The 21,829-nt window shown below is 39.2% G+C and overlaps 2 protein-coding genes across 3 annotated transcripts in view; one reads left to right on the forward strand and one right to left on the reverse strand.

Annotated features, from left to right (window-relative positions):
* Positions 1-2,302: 2,302 nt before the first annotated feature.
* On the forward strand, positions 2,303-3,979 carry LOC110029617 (crocetin glucosyltransferase 3-like). Its single transcript, XM_020731991.1, has one exon. It carries the CDS (start codon positions 2,502-2,504, stop codon positions 3,930-3,932), a length of 1,431 nt encoding a protein of 476 aa, XP_020587650.1. The 5' UTR covers positions 2,303-2,501; the 3' UTR covers positions 3,933-3,979.
* Positions 3,980-7,776: 3,797 nt separating this feature from the next.
* The window catches only part of LOC110027891 (protein LOW PSII ACCUMULATION 3, chloroplastic), a 46,258-nt gene continuing 32,205 nt past the window's right edge, over positions 7,777-21,829 (reverse strand). Inside the window, exons 9-12 of one of the 2 annotated variants that reach the window (XM_020729515.1) lie at positions 21,495-21,555; positions 9,300-9,382; positions 8,876-8,956; positions 7,777-8,019 (exon numbers count right to left, since the gene is read on the reverse strand). In XM_020729515.1, the coding sequence (XP_020585174.1) occupies positions 7,960-8,019; positions 8,876-8,956; positions 9,300-9,382; positions 21,495-21,555 (285 nt within the window). In that variant the 3' untranslated portion in view covers positions 7,777-7,959. The remainder of the gene's footprint in view (positions 8,020-8,875; positions 8,957-9,299; positions 9,383-21,494; positions 21,556-21,829) is intronic. The other variant, XR_002294389.1, reaches the window with a different exon arrangement.

A 21,829-nucleotide genomic window follows, 5' to 3' on the forward strand; every position in this document is an offset into this window, starting at 1 on the left:
CGCACTGCTATCTCAAGCAAGAGTGAGCCACATCCTTTTAGCCATGAAAAACAAGATTCTAGAAAAACATTAGAAATAAAAAAATAATCTAAGAAGTTCTAGAATGTTCTATATCATTCGAGAAATATGTTGAAGGAGATGAGCTTTAAGAGAACTTTAAAATATTCATAAAAGTTCTACAACCATGCATATATAAAGCATAATGTAGAATCATCTTGAAGATAATATATTTTAATGTAATCTAGAAGAAACCATAAATAGAGGTTCACGCCCCGACCAAGGATTTAATGCAAACAAGTGTGTAATCACTTATTTTTTTTAGGGAAGTGTTCCATTCTCTCAATAACCTCTCGTTACTCTGTTTTCTTAGAGTTTTGTGCATCTAAGTCCGAGCTTTGCAGGTATTAGGTTGATTTAATGCTTATGAACAACGCTAAAGCCGCACGGGTACCTGTGAGAAGTTTGTCCGTGACATTATGCGCTCAATGATAAACTACAAACACAAGGCATGCGATTATAATATCAGTTACTTAGCGGTGTCTAGTGAAAGTCATAGAAGTCATTGGATGGTGATTGCCGATTTAGGATTCTTTTGCTTTCATACATACATGCATACATAGAGGATAGATTTTTTTTTTGTAAGAATTTCATGTATGTCGTTAAAGCTTTTGTAAACTATAGATCTGTATTTGGGTATGTATTATTGAGTCCCATGGCCTATAATGTTGTATTTTTCTATCTATAATATGTATGACTCATTGTAAATGATGGGATGGTTGGTATCTGTTAAAGTATTAATATTTGTTATTTTGATTTAAATATTGATTTTTTTTTTTCTTGGAGAGCAAAATTATTAGGAAAATTGCCTAAATTATATAGACAAAATTAATAAGTTTTTCATTATATATTGATAATTTTCAGATTTTAGGGTGTCCTAAATTGGAAAAATTATTCCATACGGACACCGCATTGTCCGATCTACACCATCGATTACTGCAATGAAGTACTTTGGTGGACCCCGTTTTTAACTTTTTTTTTTTTTTTTTTAATTATTTGAACGGTGGAAAATAATTTCTGCCTAAATAGCTATGCGACACGTGCCATAAAGGTTCAATTAAAACTAGTGGTTTGGGCCTTTTGGTGGCCCCTAGATACTTTAAGATGTTGCCTTACTTCTGTAATTTGAAGCAGAACAGTCAGTTCAATTGTGTTGGCATTTTTTCTATTTCGGTTCAATAGTGAAATTTCATCCAACTAGCATACACCAACCTTACATAATCCAATCATCCAACAAAGTCCATTTAGGTACACAACACGCAATTCAACTGAATTTACATATCTCACATAATAATTTGAATATTTATGCACACAACACTCAAATATGTAAAACCACATTAAAATGAATATCGTTACAACATCCTGAATATATGGAAAAAATGGTGAAGCAGAAAAATACGCACGATACGGCTACCATCATTCTTCAAACTTTGAACTATTGATGCAAATGTCATGAATGTAAGCACATAAGCATTGTGTGTTGGGCTTGTAAAGTTCCCTAAACAATAAATAAAAAATGTACCGAGACATTCTAAAATCCCCGTTGAAAAAGGAGCAACCGAAACATTGCTGATAAAATCAGCTTGCATCCAAAGTTCCCACTCAATATTCATAACGTACACAACACTTTAAACTTGCTATTAACAAATGCACCATCATGTATCATCATTTTCTCAATACACTCAAATATCACCATTTATTTATGAAAACTCAATCCATATTAATGAAATACACATTCGCCGAAATATTGAGTTCATATATCGCTCCAAGCATTTCTCAAATTTGCACTCATATATCATAAATCAACACAAGACGTTGGAAGCAAAAATGTCAAACCCTTTAGGGTGATAGGTATGTAATCATATAAAAAAAAGTAAAACCAACGTCGGAACCGGCGCTAAGCATGCATCAACCAAAGACCAAAAAAATGATTAAAATCGCAAAGCACAAAGAAATATTGGGGTTGTAGCCACCGAGAATAGAGAAAAAAAAGGAACTCACCGATGCTATGCTATGTATGTGAACATCCGGAAGAAAAAAATTTTTCTCTGTGAGAATCATACGGCTCATCGAGTAAATTCATGAAGAAGATATGGGAGGGAGGAAGGAAGCAAAAGCTAACAAAAATCATATCCAAATGTGTGGGGGAGCCAAGTAGAAAAAAAAAACGGGAGCCAGATTGCTTGTGGGGGCGAGGCCGAGCGGTAACGTGGAAAAAGACGGGACGGCATCGCGTGCTTAAAATATAATAAAAAAAAAAATTGCTGGTTAATTTATAAATATCAATCTTACATGTGTCCTGCATGTAAATGAGCCACACCCAAGAGCCAAACCTGCCGCAAAGCCTATAAAAGGTCAGTTACCACCGACTACCTCTTCAGTACTGCAAGCGAAAACTCTGTTCTCCTCCTCCTCCTCCTCCTCATTCGTTTCCTCTTCCAGCCATGGCCGGCGAACCTCGGCACATCGTCATGCTCCCATTCATGGCACAAGGCCATCTCATCCCTTTCCTCTCCCTCGCCCGCAGCCTCATTTTTCACCACCCTTCCCTCACCATCACCCTCGCAACCACTCCCATCAATGCCCGCAACCTCCACTCCTCCCTCTCCGACGACCACATCGACAGCTGCATCCACATCGCCACCCTCCCCTACTCCTCCTGCGATCACTCTCTCCCCGCCGGAGCCGAGAACACCGATTCCGTCCCCAAACATGATCTCGTCCGTTTCTACCACTCCGGCGAGTCCCTCCGCCCCCACTTCGCCGCTCTCCTCTCCGATCTCGAAACCCCCCCTCACTGTATCATCGCCGATGCATTCGTCGCCTGGACCGTCGATCTCGCCCGCTCAATCGGAGCATGCCATGCCGTCTTCACCACCTGTGGCGCATACGGAACCGCTGCCTACTTCTCCTTCTGGCTTCATCTCCCCCACACCAAAACCCCCTCGCCGGAATTTCACATCCCCGGCTTCCCGGACGATTTCGTCATCCACCGATCCCAGCTCTCGAGCTACGCTCGCGTCGCCGATGATCGGGATCCATGGACCGCCTTCTTCCGCCGGCAGATTAGCTTCTGCCTCCGATCCGACGTGATGCTCTGCAACACAGCAGAGGAGGTCGAAACAACCGGAATGGATCTGCTGAGGAAAATCACGGGTCTCCCCGTACACGCCATCGGCCCTTTGCTTCAGCTGAAGGAAGGGAGAAAGATCGGAAAATCGGCGGGGCGAGTCGTCGAATGGCTTGCGGGCAAGCAGGCTGGATCAGTGGTGTACGTTTCGTTTGGGACACAGAACAGCATTTCGAGAACGCAGATGATTGCGCTCGCCCGAGGGCTTGAAGAGAGCGGAAAGCCGTTCGTATGGGTGCTACGGCCGCCATTAGGGTTCGACGTGAACGAGGAGTTCAGACCCGAATGGCTTCCGGTAGGGTTTGAGGAGCGGATGAGAAGAGAAGGGAGGGGGATGTTGGTGATGGAAATGGCGCCGCAGCTGGAGATACTGTCGCATGAGGCGACGGGAGCGTTCGTGAGCCATTGCGGGTGGAATTCAGTGCTGGAGAGCTTGAACAGCGGGGTTCCGATCATCGCTTGGCCTCTTGCTGCGGAGCAGTTCTATAATGCGAAGATGGTGGTGGAGGAGTTGAAGGTGGGGGTAGAGATGGTGAGGGGGGAAGAGGAGGTGGAAGGGAGTGAGGTGGCGAGGGTGATAGGGGAGTTGGTGGGTGGTGGGGAGAAAAGGAGGGAGATGAGAGAGAAAGCTGGTTGGTGTGCGAGGAAGATGAAGGAGGCGATGGAGGGCAACGCTGTAGACGAGTTTTGGGCTGTTTTTGAGAGGAGGGATAGGGCATCACATGAGGAGCGAGTAGTGCTGTGAATTAGGAGCACATTTTCTGTCCGGAGCAGGCTGAACGTGCGGCGGGAATTATTTCTGAATTATTTTTAGATTATTTTTTGATTATTTTTAATGCTCCTGAAATAATTCATAAATAACCAAAAAATAAAGCGCGGGTTATTTCTGAATTATTTCATAATTATTGAAAAAATAAAAAATAAACTAAAAATAACTCATGAATAACATCTGCCGTACGTAGAGCTACGTCAGGAGTCCGCACAGAAAAATTAGGCGTGAATTAGAGCTCTTATTAATGTTAGCATGGGTCCCATTCTAAATTTTTGATGATTCAGATCGGACATCAACAAATTTTAAGTGTGGTGTCCGCTGGTAATGATTTTTCTACTCGAAGATTGCACTTTCATTTTAATCCCACATCATATAAATTATATGGAGTTGAACCAAACCAAATGCACGAATCTCAAATTGAAAATGAACCATCTAAAAGTGAAACTGAATTGCTAGCTTTAGTTTAGGGTATGTTTAGGATCACTTTCATTTTTTTTTTTTCTATTATTTTTTTTAAAAAACATATTTGATACTTTTATGATATTCTTTTTTTCAAAAGTAGAACAAAAAAAAAAATGTTTGGTCATATATTTTATGTTTAAAAATTTTTAAAAAAATATATATTTTTTATAAAAAATTACGCGAATATAAGGATGTGGTACATACAAATCATCTATTTTTGCATGTAAGCCGAGCTGTCCACGCATAAACTCATGAGGGCTTCACACCAAAATAAAAAAATATGTTGGATAATAAGGCAAATGAATTTATAACATTAACATAAAAATAACATAAAAAAAACTAACATTACATTTTTAACATTGTAAGATAAATATAAAAAAAGGTTACAAGCTAATGTCTAAACTCGGTTTTGTGTGTGACTCCAGAGTTCTCTGGTAATACGACCTTGAAAGAGAGTCGTGTATTGCAACTTAGACTGAGAAACATTTGATTTGATTACACTTTGTGATATAGGAATTGATGTAGATAATTTTTTTTGTATAAACTATTAAATTTTTTTTAATTTTCATGTCTCATAAATATATGCAATGTGCAAAAAACAATTATAATTTAATGTTTTGTGTGCAAATCGTAAGGAGACATTCTATTAAAGATTTGAAATCTTGTTTTTAGAACTCCAAAATACAACTCAATAACATTTCTTAAAGAATAATGCCTATAATTAAAGAGTTCTTAAAGAAGAATGTCCTGGGTTGAGCCCTCTGAGAAAGACTCCTCTCAGTAACTCCAGATTTACTTCAGGAATCTGATGGGTGGAGAGCCTACGGAAGTATTCCTTGAGGGATTTTCTCTTATTATGGCAAACTCCCCATAAGTGAGATGAATCTTTGATAATCATTCTATTTGTTATGAACAGCTTTAAGAATAATATGACAAGTTCATCGAATGTGTTGATAGTGACCCAAGGAGAGAGTATAACGGTGCGCGAGCTTGACCCTTGAGAGTCGTCAGGAGCACTTGACATAGAAGCACATCAGAAGCACGATGAATGTGCATGATGGTTTGATAGTGGTTGGTGTGCTCTTATAGGTCAGTTACTCTTTCATAGGCATCAATGTTTGTGAGTTTGAAACCTGTAGTAAAAGGGTGTCAGAGAACCACATAAGCCAAAGGAGAGAATGCTTGGAAGTTTCTGCAAGCAAGAAAGCAGTCCCTTTTATCCAGAGGGAACTCTTCCCGAAACATGCGTCGTAGCTCATCTCGGATGATATCATAAGAGTGAAAGTAAGGCGGGGTGAGGCTATAATAATGTTATGGTGCAATTAATACAAGAATATGAACTACTTTGATGGACGGTCCGGAGAGCTTCCTTCAATCGGATGGCGTTTGATGAAAAATTGAGTGTCTTAACGATGTCGAAATTGAGCAATCATGGGCTCGCTGGATTCATTTTTTCGAGACGCTCAATTTGACTATATGATTGTCAGATTCGACATTCATTTGACCTTCTAAATATGTTTGAAATACTTCTAAGAGTGATTTAATGATTCGATCTAAGCTTAATTTGACTCGGATTAGACTAAATTTGATATCATTGAGTCTAGTCTCATCGAACAACTCAGTGTGACTCTAAGTTTGCTAAAATCGAGTTCTAGATGATTTTTTATCAAAATTTGAACATTTATTGCACAAAAGATATCTCAAAATCTATGTCATGCCTTGAGATTCGTGTCAGATAATGAGAATTTGTTGATGACGTATCAATAATCTTGTTCTTCATTAAATATCATAATTATTATAGATACATGAAACAGAAGCAATTTCTTATTAAGTGTCAAGATAATACTCAACTAGGTTTTTTTCCTCAAAATTTCATGAATAGTCCTCCATAAAGATTATTTCAACTTTAATTTAAAAAATTTGGAAGCTTTTTTTGACAATTTTATAAATGCTAAAACTAAAATAATCTCTATATACACATGGGATTAATTTGGCTGTTAGTTTGGGTGCGGTGCATTAAAATAATATAGACGATATGATAACATGATAATACTTATAATAAACAGGTTTGGACACGTTATTTTAAAGATTTTCTTTTTTAAAAGAAAATCAGGACACATTTGAGTTGTTCATGAATACTAATGTTCAAATTTAGGGCTCGTTTGGAACAGCTTATAAGTGCGGGGATATTTTTAAAAACGCCGCAGTACCATTTAAGTCGCGTGTTTTGCTTGTTTATCCAAAAACGCTGTTTTATTTTTACACTAAACACAGGCCGCAGGTCGACATCCGCGGTCGGCCCGCTGGCCACATTTTAAGATAAGCTGCTTATCCTGAAACGCACAAGCTGCCCAAAAAGTACCCTTAAAAAACTCAAGATTAAATAATTATTTAAAGCGACAATTTGACGTATTTGTAGCCATTTTTAAATTACAATCCACCGCAAACTTCATCCATTAAAGTATTTTAATTCATATAATTTTCGGTGAAGGCGAAGCTGACTTCACCTTGAAAGATAAATTTGTGTATAAAGGCCTGCAATTCACTTTAATGTCATTCTTCTTATTTATTAACTTTGTTGGTTTACATATATTCGCCTTCGGTTTTGTTTAACAATTATGAACTAATTTTTGGGACATATTTTACAAAACAAAAATTTTTTTTATGTAGACATTTAAAATCAAAACAATCATATGTAACATGCATAACACTCAAATATTCAATATTATATTAACATATTACTATTTTGTAAATAATCTATATATATATATATAAGCATATATATATTTATCTTATATAAATTTATAATACTGAGGTTTGTGTTAATAAGTAAGAACAAAATTTAACACAAATTTTTATGTATATAGCAATAACACGAGTTGGATTTTTCACTAATTTAAGGCACGTGTCTCACACTTTCATCGATGTCATGTCTGATACATGTTTGTGATGATAAGTCGGCGAGCATGTCCTTGTACGACAATGCAGGACTCTTTAATTAGGAGTGTAATAGCAAACAATCAATGTCCCTCCATGCTAAGAGAGATTATTCCAGCAAGACACCGGAAATAAATTTGTGTCTGGAGTCCAGCGGACACATAGCACGTGTCAAATGGGCCCCACTGTAATACACTGATTTGATTTATTTGATAGAGGAGTGGGGCCCACTATAAGGAACATTATTTTTTCAATTTTATTGTAAAAAGTTCACTATTAACACAGCCCTGAACCCCCTCCCCAAGACTTTATCAGGCAAACATTTTTCTTATGTATATCTAAAATATAAACTTGCATATTTATATCCAAACCATTTGAATCTTAAATATCGCATAAAAAAAATTAAATTTTCATTCTTAAAAGTGAAATATACAATGCGTTGGATTGCCGACTTTGCTTTACATTGTAACATCAGCACAATGCACCTATTGAAGTTAAAACTTAGTCTATTCATTCTACAAAACAAGATTTATTTCTAGATTGGAGCATAGATAATAAAAATTCAATTAAATGCTAACATACCAATTATCGTCGCGGTCAATCAACTCCGCCAGTTAGAGGAGAGCTCCAACTCCACATCCTCTTCCCACCAAGTAGCATTCTGCATCAACAAAGCAAGATGTAAAACACAGATTAGCAAGACATGCTATAGGAATATAGCAGAGCATGGCTTCCTTGCATAATCTACAAAAAACTGCATTATTTTGTTCATCTTTTTCCTTTCTGTTGCATTTTTAGTGATGAAGATAAAAAAATAGATTTTGTGAAAGATTGATCTCATGCAATGGTATTAGAAACAGTAAATATGATTAAAATATTGAAGATACACAATATTGCATGATATAAACTTGTGGATAGAGGTGTAAACGAGACGAACACGCCAAGGCTCGGATCATGTTCGGCTCGTTTATATTTCGAGCTCAAAAAGTGTGTTCGTGTTCGACTCGTTTGCTTAGGGAGCCGAACACGAGTTGTTCACGAACAAAGAGTTGTTTTGACAACCCTAATCACGTAGTCGTAATATGTTAAGGGTTGGGGCAAGATTTAAAAATTATTGTTTATATTAAAACATCATTTGAATCTAATTTAAGAATTTTTATTCTATTTTCATAATTAATACTTTCAATTGATTATAAATCTTTATAGCATTGTAGTCAATTAATTTTTTTTTAAAAGTACTACTTATATATATATATATATATATATATATATATATATAATTGATGAGTAGTATTTCAAGCCAAAATGAGCCGAACACGAACGAACAAATCTTTATTCGTGTTCGGTTCGTTAACTTAGCGAATGAGCCGAACATGAACTATTCGAGAACAATGAACAGTTTTGACAGCCCTACTTGTGGAATAATCAAATGCTGAGATCCAAGGAGTTTGATTATCATCTAGCTTTCAAAAAATAAATAAACATTATAAATAACTAGTAAGAAGTAGGCACCAAACCTTGTATCCCCTTCTAAGAAATTCCAATGAGCTTCCTTCCTCCTCTTTCAAACCAAGGACCATCAAAAGCTCTTCTTTTGTCTATAATTGTGAATTACTGGATAAATACTAAGATTCGAAAATGAAATATTATTATTTTTAGGCGCTTTAACATACACACCACATAATTCTTATGTATTTACATATCTAACACCCAAAGATTCATATTTACAAGCATATCACTCAAATCATTAAAGTCACATCAAAGATACCATGATCATTATCCTTTTAAAATTGAAATACACCTGTTTATACACAATTTTATGACACTAAGGTGTTGCAAGTGTAAATATCAAACTTTTGGTGTTAGATATGTAAATACATAAGAATTGTGTGGTAATGTATGTAAATTTCCCTATTTTTTTATGAAATAGGAGAGTTTTACCTCCCCGAGCGTAAACCGAGTAGCACTTTCTGCAATGCAGGCATAGGAGCCATCAGCTTGTTTAAGCATAACCTGCCAAGGTCCTGAATAAACGGAGTTGCATGTGAATTAACACATATTGATGATGCCGAGAGCTCGCATTAATTTATGTAATTAAGTTGAAGGACTGCAATATTTTCGCTACTTGTTAATATGCATAGAATTTTACAGGCCTCAACTTCTACGGTGCACATAAAAAGTAGCAACGCATTGGCATTGTCCGCCGAAATTTGAACATGTCACAATCAAGATCAATTATAAAGTGAACATTTTATGACTAATGCAATCCTAGTTTATAATGGGAGAAAATATTACATTCGGACTCCGGATGTCCGGAGAGCTGCCCGGATGCAGCGAGGGCGGAGGTCCGATTCCTCCTCTCCTCCGTTGCATCTGGGCCGTTGTTCGGACAGCCGGAGTCCAGATGTAATATTTTCTCTTATAATGGTCACCCTTAATGTATCATAAACATGCATTTTTCCTTTTATCCCTCCAAATTCATTGCAATAGTGTTTGATCATATTTTCAAGTTTAGTAAAACATAAGGGTGAAGATCATTTTATCGCTCGGTAGTTGACGATAATTTGTCTCAAAAAGTCGTCTCCAAATTTATCTTATCATTGCGATGTATATCCCCTTTCATAGGATCAATAGCAACTTTTAATAATGACAATTTTTTAATCATTTATATGGCTCACAAAAATCTCCAAAGAATAGCAGCTAACAACTTCTAGTAACTTAAATTATGCTTTTTTCTATGTTATCAAATGTTTAATTATGTTTAATTTTTGGAATTGACAGATTGATTTTCATTTAAAAATAATTTTTCGCCTAAAATAACAATCTTAAACATATTAAATCATCCATCCAAAGTTCCCATTGACAACGTTCTAAAGAGCCTAAAGGTGTTTAGGAAGAGGAATTAGCAGGAAAGTGTTTATGATATAGCAAGGGAATGATAATGAGTTCGGCAATGTTGGACGGGAGTAAGCATCATTTGACGGCTGTCCTAGCTGAAAATAACAAAGAGAACTCCGAAATGATGACGTATGGACGACGAGGAGATTCACCATTTGTTCCTACACAAGCTACAAGTACATCACTTACAAAAAGAAAATGATATAATAGTCCTTAAGTTAAAAAACAGAGATAAAAATCACCAACAAACACAAAATCAAGCTAAAGTTCTCTAAAATAACAAAATAAAAAAATTAAAAAAAAAAACAATATAAATTGAAGAAAGAGCTTGTCGGGTCATGGTATTGTAGCTGCTATAGCCTACAATACCGCAGGACAACCCTTCCCTCTCCCTCTCCTTTCCTATTCCATCACTTTTCCTATTTCTATCCAATTCCAATTTTTTCATATTCTACTGCTTTCCTTTTCTATTTCTTTCCAATTCTAATTTCTCCATTTTCATTGCCTATGTTTTCTACCACCTTCCACTTCTATCCAAATTTCAAATTCTTTCCTATTTCTTTGTGCTAGGATACTTTATATTATGATGTGTTTGCCTAGGGTGTGGAGGTTTTTGGATGATTGTTGATTTCAGTCGCTGACTTTGAGGTGTTCTTCCACTCTGGGGGTTGTACCCGAAGACGAAAAGAAGCTCCAGCTGCAGCTTATTCGAGGTGATGACCATCTCTAAGGGTTCGAGTGGTGCTCCGACTGCAGTTCAACCTCCGACGAGAGCCCCCTCCGACCCCGCTTCCAGCCGCCGCAAACCAACTTCTTAGTTGTTGTCCATGCCTCCAACCGCTTCTAGCAGCGACAAACCACCTTCTAGCCATCTTCCTGCTGTCGTCTAGGCCTCCGAGCTATTTCCTGTTGTAGCCAAGCCCTTCTAGATTAGTTCTTGTTGTCGCCAGCCCCTCTAGGGCCCACTCCTACTGCTGCCCAACCCACCGACACCTTTTCCTGCGGCTATCCAGTCCACCCTCACTTCGTCCAACTGCTGTCCAGCCTCTGGACACTTGTTCCCGCTGTCGTCTAGACCGCCACCACCACATGCCTGCTAACGTCTAGGTCCATCGCAGCCCCTCTCCAGTCCCCTTCAAGCTACCACACAGGCCTCCCAACCCTTCCCAGTTGCCAACCAGACCTCCAGCCCTCTTCTTGTTGGTGCCAACCATTTCCAACACAGCCACCACTTGTTGCTCGTTATCTTCCAACACTATCGCCGCTCCCTTTTGGTCCTATCGGAACTGCCGCTCTCCCCTCTAGAGAGTTGGTTATGTATTTTGTGTTACTTCCTTTCTTATTTTTCGCAGTGTTGTCATTGTCCCTTCCAATTGCATATTTGCATTGTTTAAGTTAAGAAGTCACCGCTGTAACCTATTTTAATTTCAACAATAAAATTTTTATTTTCATTATATTTTGGGTTAACTACGGTATCATAAATACCTTTCAAAGAATGTAACCTAATTGGAAATAAATAATAGAAAATAAAGGTCCACTGAGCTTGTGACAGCAAATGAGAACAAAAAACCTAGTTGAAACTATTCCCGGATCAGATGACTGCTCGGGTCAATTCACGACATCCCACAATCACGAGATTGTGGTCCAGCTCCCGCTTCGCACCAAACACGATTTTGCTCTCCCTGTCGCGTCCTCTTCCTTCGCCTATGTTTGCACCTTGGGCCCATATCAACATTAAAAAAGGCCTCGCCTTCTACACTGGTAGCTTTTGAAATAAATTTATCATCATCATAACAAAGTCATTATCCTGATTTGTCTAAGGCAACTCCACTACAAAATATATGCTCACACTCATCCCAGGTAGCTCTGAAACACATCTACCATTCCAAAGTCTATCCTGATAAACTAAATAGTCATTTTTTTGGCACAACCAGAGCTGAAACTGCACATAAACGGACATTATTACGAACCAAGCCTCTAACTATCAAATGTGTAACATGATTTTGCAGCTTCTCAAACTCAACTGGCTGTCTCATATGCGATTTAGTTTAGCATAACAAAAAATCCTTGAACGAGGTCTATGGCATATTGAATCTCTCGGCGGTAGCCACCTAGGTGGTAAATGTCAATCACAATATTTGGCAAATCACTCAGCAGTAGCTGCCGGTTTTTTGGTATTAGCTCCTCGAACTCACTACCTTCTAAGGCAACCAATATTAGTCCTGCTAAAGTCTCTCTAATGGGCTCAGCTTGAATCACCAGCATCTCTCCCTCATTGACTAGAAACTAATACACCTCTACGACATCTTCATTTTCTCTTGTGTCGCTGGCATCTCTTTAATTGCTCCCTTATCAGTGAAAAAATTCACCCTCCGATTTGAGCAATCGAAAGCAATATGTCCAAAATCATGGCACTTAAAGTGTGTTCCTGCTATGATGGGTTTTGTGGTGCTGGTAGTCTTCACTTTTTCTCTACTTTAAATTCGTTTTTCCTCGAATAGGATCTGCTTGGATATTCTATTGGGTGTACCCTTGCTGCCCGATCTTGGGGTTTAACTTTGCACGTAAGGCATGGCGGTCACCTGACGTTATTTCTCCACCTTCTAAGCAAATATCTATACATCTAATAGGGGCCAATACGACTGCAGTTGCACCATATTACTAACAGGGGCCAATACGATTGATCGATTCACAAATTGGATTATAAAAATCCATTTTTGAATGCTAACTTAGATAAGGAAAATTATATGCACCCTCCTCTAAGGATTAATGACTTCAAAAAGACAATTCTAGAAGTTGTAGTAAACCTATTAATGATTTCAAACAAGCACCTCAAGCCTGATTTAACAGTTTCACAAAAGCTACAAGTCAGTAGAGATTCATACAGGCTCACTCTAATCACTTTGTTATACAAATTCAAAGATTGTAAGTCCATCATATTAATAGTATATTTTGATATAATTATTGTTATAGTATATCATGATTTGGAGAAAAATACCTTCAAAAAAAAAATGACATGAGAGTTAAAAATAAAAAATCTTAAGCATCAAGTTTTTCCTGAAAAAAAAATCTCTAATAAGAAAAAATAGCCATAAAATCTATCGAAAAAAATATCTTACAGATATCTTAAAATAAATCAACTTAATAGAAGCAAACAAACTCGTCTGGAGGGAAATAAGCTCTTGTACTTGATGCATTATGCTCGAGTTGCACACACCACCACGAAAAATAGAAAGATCAAACCAAATCCTACATGTTCATAAACTAGGGCATTTCTTCACCGTGATATTAGAGCAGGTTTTCGACCAAATGAGGTAGAGGAGGTAGGAGAGGAGGTAGGAGAAGAATTTTTTACTAGGGGAGAGCAGCTTCTCGGCGGGGGAGCGATGAAGGAGGAGCGCTCGATAGAGGATCCTCTACGGCGACGATTGGGTAGCGAGGTCAGGGAGGTAATAGACTGATATGGGAACGCGAAACGCAGGGGTAATACCGCGGTCAGCGTTTAATGCATTAGGTAAAACACATGTTAAACGCGCAAATCAAACAGCGAGACGGCGTTTTAAAACACCGTTGCGCTTGTAAGCTCCCCCAAACGGACCCTTAATCACATACTCAAGGAGGCGAGATTAAAGGAGTTAGGAGGGAAAGTTGGGAAGGAAATTTTGAAATATTGTGGGAGGATTCTATTAAGGGGTGGACCTAGGATTTGTGCTTTTTTTATGCATATGTTTTTGTGGGTTGCTGTGTTTTTCTTCTTCGTGTGGTGTTCCTAGAGACGTCTAGTATGTTGCTTGTTTTTATTTAAATTTCATAAGAGCAGCCCTTATTGGAATTATTTCCATCTATCTATTGCAGTTTTGTTGTTATTGCTTTCTGATTTTAATTTCATAGCATATCAAATTGGTATCAAAGCCTAAATCTTGGTGGGATGGCAACAAAAAAGATGGATGTGTTAGAATAAAAGGTAGTTCAAATCAGATTCTCCTTTTAATTTCGTCGTGGAATAGAATCATAGAATTTGAGAAAACCAAAATAAAAATTTAAACAGAGAAGCATAATCAAAGCTACCAGAAAAGCACACAAGAGTTTTACGTGGAAAAACTCGAGAACGGGAAAAAAAAACCACGGAGCCACACCACTAAAAGTTTCAATATGAAATTCAGAAAGTTTTACAAAAGATTCACACAAGTTTCTTCTCTACACTCACACGAAGAAACTTATAGAAATTGCACCAACAATCTTCCCTCTCCGATCCAACGCAAAAAAATCAAGTAAACATCTTCGACACCCCTCACCTTCACCGGGATACTCGTCGAAGAATTCAAAAAAAAGAAAAAAAAGAAAACAGCAAGCTCACCGATCCACGCTCAAAATTTGGCTTAAAACCAAATTTTTTGTGAAGTAGTCGTATCTCGAGCGCTTAGGCGCTCAAACTTGATGCCTAAGCGTCAAGCGCTATGTATCAACACCCATAATGAGCGCCTAGAAGCCAATAGACTGACGCCTATGCACCGGTCTCTCGGGAATAAAAGGAGCACCTGCTCTATAGCGGGCGCATATACGCCCAAAACCGGGACCTAGATGTCGGCACCTCTATTCAAGTAGCACCCAAGTGGGCGCTTAAGCGCACACAATCTTGCGCATATGCGTCGGGTGTCTTGTGCTAAAGCTCCACGGCCCAACATGAAAGAGAGATTTGTCACCATGGAGGACAAATTTTCTTCAATTGAACGTCAAATGGATGATGGATTTGAGAGCATAGGAGAAACGTGGGAGAAGATAAAAAATCTTATGGAGATGCAATCCAAGGCCGTGTCGACCGCTCCAGTTGCAAACCCTAACCAATGGTTGATCAAGGAATATTTGTCCACGTCAAAAGGGAAGGAGATCGGATCAGAAGACGAGGGAGACATCATCTACCAACAAGAGCATCCCCTTAAGATTCCAAGGGAAGGGAAAGTCGAAAGTTTCGATAAGGGATGTGCCAAAAATTGGAGGAGAGGTGGTGTTAAGGACACGAAAGAGCATGATAGAGGAAGAAGGAATCAGGAGTTGGGTATCACTATGATCGAAGGAGGGAGTTCCACCTAAGATACACGAGGGGAAATATCAAAGGAGGAGACGGTTGGTGTGGAGATCGAGTGGTCAGAAAACTGAAGATGTCAATCTTCGAAGTGGAGGATGCATATGAGTCGGTGTATCAGGTGGAGCGATACTTTGCAATCAATGGATTAACTGAGGAAGAGAAGCCCATAACAGCGAGACTAAGTTTAGAGGGAAAGGCTTTAGCGTGGTCAGTGAATGAAGGCAAGGTATTTGATGCACTCATCGGAGGAATTTAAAGACTGCTTGTTGAAACATTTCCGAGTTATTCGAGAAGAAGACGTACACGAGCAATTCTATGCTCTGACTTAAAAGGGGACGGTTATGAAAAATCGGGAGAAGTTCAAGCTTTTATCAGGGAGGTTGGGGATTTCTGCAACTGGACTGAAAGGGAACTTCTTGAAAGGCCTAAAGTCCGACATACAAGCAATCATCCGCCTCTTGAGAACACGTGGATAGAGAGAAATGATGGATCTCGCCCAAATGATGGAGGATAAGAAATAGGTGAAAAAGACCAACAAATGCAGCAACATTAGAGAATTCTACAAGAGAACCTTGAGAACCACGACACTAAGGACCCAGACGGCGTCATTCTAAAAAGAGATGCCAAAGAAGAAGAATACAGGAAGCCATCTCGGAGGTAATTGCAAGCATCTTACATATGCAGAAGTACATAATAAAAGAGCAAAAGAATTATACTACAGCTGTGATGAGAAATATGCCTCAGGCCACCGTTGCAAGGAACGTGCCCTTCAGATTCTTTTAGTTCTGGAGGAGAATACATACAGTAAGGAATCAGAGGATGATGCGGTGCAGGAGCATCTGCATGTGGCAGAGGTGTCTTTAAATTCGATGGGCGGATTTACCCCCGAATCACACCATAAAGGCGATGGGGGTGGATCTGAAAACAGTTGATTGTGTTGTTGGTAGATAGCGGAGCTACACATAACTTTATCTCAAATCAGGTAGTAAAGAAGCTATGGTTAGATTTGGTGGTTAGAAAGAGTTTCGGCGTCATGATGAGGACAATGAAGGTGGAGAAAATTTGGAAAATTTGCAAGGGGTTGGTTTTGACAGTACATGGCCTGCAGGTGGTGGACCTACTTCCCTTAGATTTGGGCAGCAAAGATGTCTTTGTGGGGATGAAGTGGTTGCGAACGCTTGGAGAGTTGAAGGTTTATCGGAAGTCCCTGACAATGGAGCTTCAAATGGGGGGTAGGAAAGTAATGCTGAGAGGAGATGCTAGTTTATGATAAACTATGGTGTCACTCAAAACCATGGCCAAGTCGATTCGAGCACGACTGGGCTACTTGGTGGAGTTGCAGAGAATTGAAGAGATTCGAGATTCAAAGTTGGCAGAGTTTCTTGACGGGGTCTAACAGCTCCTACAGCAGTTTACAGATGTATTGAAGAGGTCTAGCAATTCCAACAGCCAAGCTGGCTACCTGCCATGAGTGAGCACGAGCACTCTATTACATTAAAGAAGGGTGTTTCATATATCAATGTCAGACCATACAGGTACCCCCAGACTTAGAAGGATGAGATAGAGAAGCTGATCCGAGAGATGCTCGAGACTGGGATTATCATGTCTAGTGTTAGTGCTTTTTCCATTCCAGTCCTATTGGTGAAGAAAAAATATGAAAATTGAAGATTTTGAGTGAACTATCGGGTTTTGAACAAGGAGACGGTGTTGAACAAGTTCTCTATTCCCATGAATGATGAGTTACCGAATAAGCTTTATGGGGCAGTCGGTTCTCAAAAACTTGATCTTAAGTAGGGATACCACCAGATCAAGAGGAATCCAACAAATGTGCACAAAACAGCGTTCAGGACACACGAAGGGCATTATGAGTTCATGGTGATATCGTTTGACCTCACCAACGCCACGATGAAAGTTCAATCCCTCATGAATTTGGTTTTTTAATCTTACCTCCGAAAATTTATCTTGGTCTTTTTTTGATGAAATTATGATATATAGTCATATAGAGATTAAGCATGTGGAGCACCTAAGGACAGTCCTAGAGACGTTGACGATGCACCAGTTTTATGCCGACTTAAAAAAATGCTCATTTGCACAGTTACAGGTAAAATACCTAGGACATGTGGTGACCAGAACAAGGGATAGACGTGGATCAGTCCAAGATCGAGGCTATAGTAGATTGGCCCTTACCAAGGAGTTTGAAAGAGTTGAGAGGATTCCTAGGTCTCACCGGTTACTACTGGAAGTTTGTGAGAGGATGTGGAGCGATAGCATGGCCACTAACAGAGCTGTTGAAGAAAGACAATTTTAAATGAGGTGAAGCAACAACATAGGCATTTAAACATTTGAAGAGAGCCATGACTAGCATCCTAGTATTAACACTTCCAGATTTTAGTAAAACATTTATGATAAAAACAGATGCATCAGGGAACGGATTGGGAGCAGTGTTCAAGTAGGACCAGCGATCGATTGCCTACTTCAGCCAAGTTCTTACAAACAGAGCAAGGTTAAAGTCAGTATATGAATGAGAATTGATGGTAATTATCATGGTCATTCAGAAGTAGCTGCCCCTACCTATTAGGACGACATTTTCTGGTCAGGACAAATCAGAGGAGTTTAAAGTATCTTCTGAAGCTGCGGATGGTGATTGAGGAGCATCAAAGATGGTTATCCAAGCTACTGGGTATGATTTCGAGATTCAGTACCATCCAGAAATTGAAAAGAAGGTAGTCAGTGCACTATCGAGAAAGGGGGAAGAACCCAACTGACGGTCATATCAGTACCCTTGGTCCTAAAGTGAGAAACCTTGAGACAAGAAAGAGAACGGGATGAGGAGCTGAGGAAGATAAGAGTCGAGCTACTACAAGATCCAAATAGTCATCCAGGATATGCATTGAGGGGGCAGTAGCTGCTCCATCATGGGCGATTCATGCTACCCAAGGCATCGGAATATATTATCAAATTACTACAAGAATTTCATAGCAGTGCCATCGAGCGACACTCAAGGTACATAAACCTACAATCGTCTAGCGACAAAGCTTTATTGGGTGGGGATGCGCAGAGATGTGGACATGGTGGCAAAATGCAATGTGTCATCAGTGTAAGTACTTGACCACGACACCAGGAGGGTTACTACAACCATTAACATTACCGAGGAAGGTTTGGGAAGAAATCACGATAAATTTTATCGAGGGTTTGCCATGGTCAGAAAGATTTATGGTGATCTGGTTGGTCGTGAATTGCCTAAGTAAGCACATTTCATTCCCTTATGACATCCCAACACGGCGGTCTCAGTCATGGCGGTATTCATCTAGGAACTGGTCCATTTGCACGCATTGTTGGAATCGATTGTATCGAATGGGGGCAAGGTGTTACTCAGCCACTTATGGAAGGAGCTATTCAGGTTGTAAGGGACAATCCTTAAGAGAAACGCCGCATATCATCCCTAGACCGATAGACAAACGGAGGTGGCCAATAGGAGTGTGGAGACATACCTGCATTGTTTTGTATCTGATATGTAGAAGCTATGGGCCTAGTTTTTTGTTTGGGTCGAATATTAGTATAATACTTCGTACCACACCGCAACAAAGACCGCCTTTTTCAAGATATTGTATGGGCAAGATCCACCTCATTAGATACATTATGGGCACAACGCCACACTGGAATCCAACATCGATCAGTATTTGGAGGAAAAGGACAAGATACTAGCAGAGCTCAATGGACATCTACTTAGAGAACAACAAATCATGAAGAGGAAAGCAGATGAACACATGAGAGGTGTAATTTGAACCAGGGGACATAGTCTACTTGAAACTGAAGCTCTAATGACAGAAGACATTGGCCAGGAGCAGAAGCGAGAAACGTTCACTGCGATACTTTGGACCTTATGAGGTGATGACACGTATCGGAGCAGTGGTCTACCGTTTGAGGTTACCACCAACGTCCGCACTACACCCGGTCTACCATGTATCACAGTTGAGACATGTCATTAGAGATCATACACCATCGTCTACACTACCACCGACGTTTAGGGGGGACTTGGAGGTGATTCTGCAGCCGCTAGAGATCGAAGGAGTGCACAGACTATGAAACAATCTGAGAGTCTTACGAGATGATCCACAAGCAGTTTCCATCCTTCCACCTTGAGGACAAGATACTTTGGGAGGGGAGTACAGTTACACCTGCTCCCTCCTGGACCGGTCGATATCCACCCAACTGACCTGCCACAATAGCAGGCGGGGCATTCTTTCTCGCGTGAAGGAGAGGGGCGGTTATTTGCCACGACAGAAGAAGGTAGGGAGAATGTGGGGTCCACGAGGGCCTTAATCACATATTTAAGGAGGAGAAATTAAAGGAGTTTGGAGGGAAAATTCAGAAGGAAAATTTGAAATGTTGTGGGAGGATTCTATTATGGGGAGGAAGACGTGGGGCTATGGGGGCCAGTCCTTAAGTAGGGGTTGCCACCTATGCCTCCTGTTCCTTTCCTTTCCCTCCCTTTCCTCTCCTTTCCACCATTTCCTTTCTTTCCTTCCTAGCACTTTCCTATTTTAAATATTTTCCTAAAATCTGAAATTATGGTTATATTTTATTCGCTTTTCTTATTTTAAATCATTTCCTAAAAATCTGAAATCCTGATTATATTTTAATATTCTTTCTTATTTTAAATCATTTCCTATTTTCATTACCTAAAATAAGTCTAATCTCTTTATAAATAGGAGATGATATGCTTAGAGTGAGGGGTGTTGTTATAATATCTGAATTATGGTTTATCCAAGAGTTTTTCCCTTCGACGGTTGTATCCAACGTCGAGGAAGTGCTCCGGATATCCCTTGTCTGAGGTGTGATTGTCTCCAAAGGTCTGAGTGGTGCTCCAGCTGTATCTCGACCCAGCCGAGATATTAATTTGTCCGTCCGTCCTCTCTGCACCCCTTTAGGCCGCTATCCTTTACTTTCCTGCAGCTATCAGAGCGTCTCCCAACCCTACAAGTCGCTGCCACTCCTATCCTCTGCCCAGCAACAGTCGGCTACTTCCAAGCCCGCCAAATCACCTCCAACTCCTAACTGCACCCCTGCACACTACTGTCTAGCACCCTTCTGCAGCCAGCAGGCTGCTTCCTCTACTTTCTTGTCGTCCCAATTGCTATCCCGCTACTCTCAATTACTGTCCCACCTTCTCAGCTTGCTACCGCACCATCCAACCAACCTCCACCGCCCTTAGGATACACTCTCGTGGCGTCTGTTTGTGTTTTGGTGATATTATTTTCAATTTGACTGTTTTGTAACTCTCTTTTCCTATTAATAAAAGTTTTTGTGGTTTGGATTTTCTCCTCAGATATCACAGGAACTAAGGTTTGTTCTTTTTTTTATGCATGTTTTGGTGGGTTGTTGTGTTTTTCTTCTTTTTGTGTTCCTAGCGACGTCTAAGGTTGTAGGAGATCTGATCTACCTCTCGAAAAGTAAATCACCATTGTATCTTATTTGTTTTCATTTGTGTTTCCTTATTTGAATTGTTTTCATCCATCTGTTGTCATTTTGTTGTTATTGATTTTGGTTCGGGAGCATATCAACTTCATGAAGATGTCCTCATTTTCACCAATTACCTATTGGGAAAATTACATACAGACCACCCAAAATATTGATTTTTGCAAATTAACCACTTAGGTGATTTTTTGAACTACTGACCTGATGTATTTACATGTGCAACGGTCAAACTATTGAGAATTTGATAAAAATGAAAAATAGGGTTGGATTTTACCGTAAATTTTGATATCTGAGTGCGAATTTAAAAAATGGATGAAAGAGGGCTGTTGATTTGTAAATAGCAAGTTTCGGGTGGTCTATATGTAAATGCCACTTAGCTATTTGCAGATCAGATCCAAGTCATCAAATGCCTATTTTCTAATATATTCTGCAACTTACCAAAGCTTAGCTGGCAAAAATTGATAAATAAGTCAATGGTAAATGCATCAAAATATAAGAAAAAAAATGCTCAGGTTCATTGATCATGCCAATCACACTTACCAACAACAAATTATTTATTAATTGAAACATATCACTGCCTACCAGTAGCTTTTCACAGCATAAGAGGGATTAAGGCTAAAAATGTAATTTCAACTTGTGATAACTCAAAATGTTTAATTCATAAACATACTTACCAGGATATTGACGAAATAAGGCTCCATTATAATTCACTACAAAGGGCGCAACTGGTACAGTCTTTGAATCAAGAAACAACGCTGTTAAAACTAGGGGCATGTAGGCATTTACATGCATACCACCCTATTCTTATGCATTTACATATCTAACATCTAAACTTCACTTTTTTACATTTATATCAGCTAAATCCTTCATATCACATCCAAACTATCACTATTTTAAATTTTAAAAAAGTGAAATACACCTTTTTTTTATGCATCGGTAAGGTGGCAAGCTTGTAAAAGTTGATGTTTAGGTGTTAGTTATGTAAATACATAGAAATTGAGTGGTACGT

The sequence above is a fragment of the Phalaenopsis equestris genome, unplaced genomic scaffold, assembly GCF_001263595.1.
Source record: "Phalaenopsis equestris unplaced genomic scaffold, ASM126359v1 Scaffold000002, whole genome shotgun sequence".
NCBI lineage: Eukaryota > Viridiplantae > Streptophyta > Magnoliopsida > Asparagales > Orchidaceae > Phalaenopsis > Phalaenopsis equestris.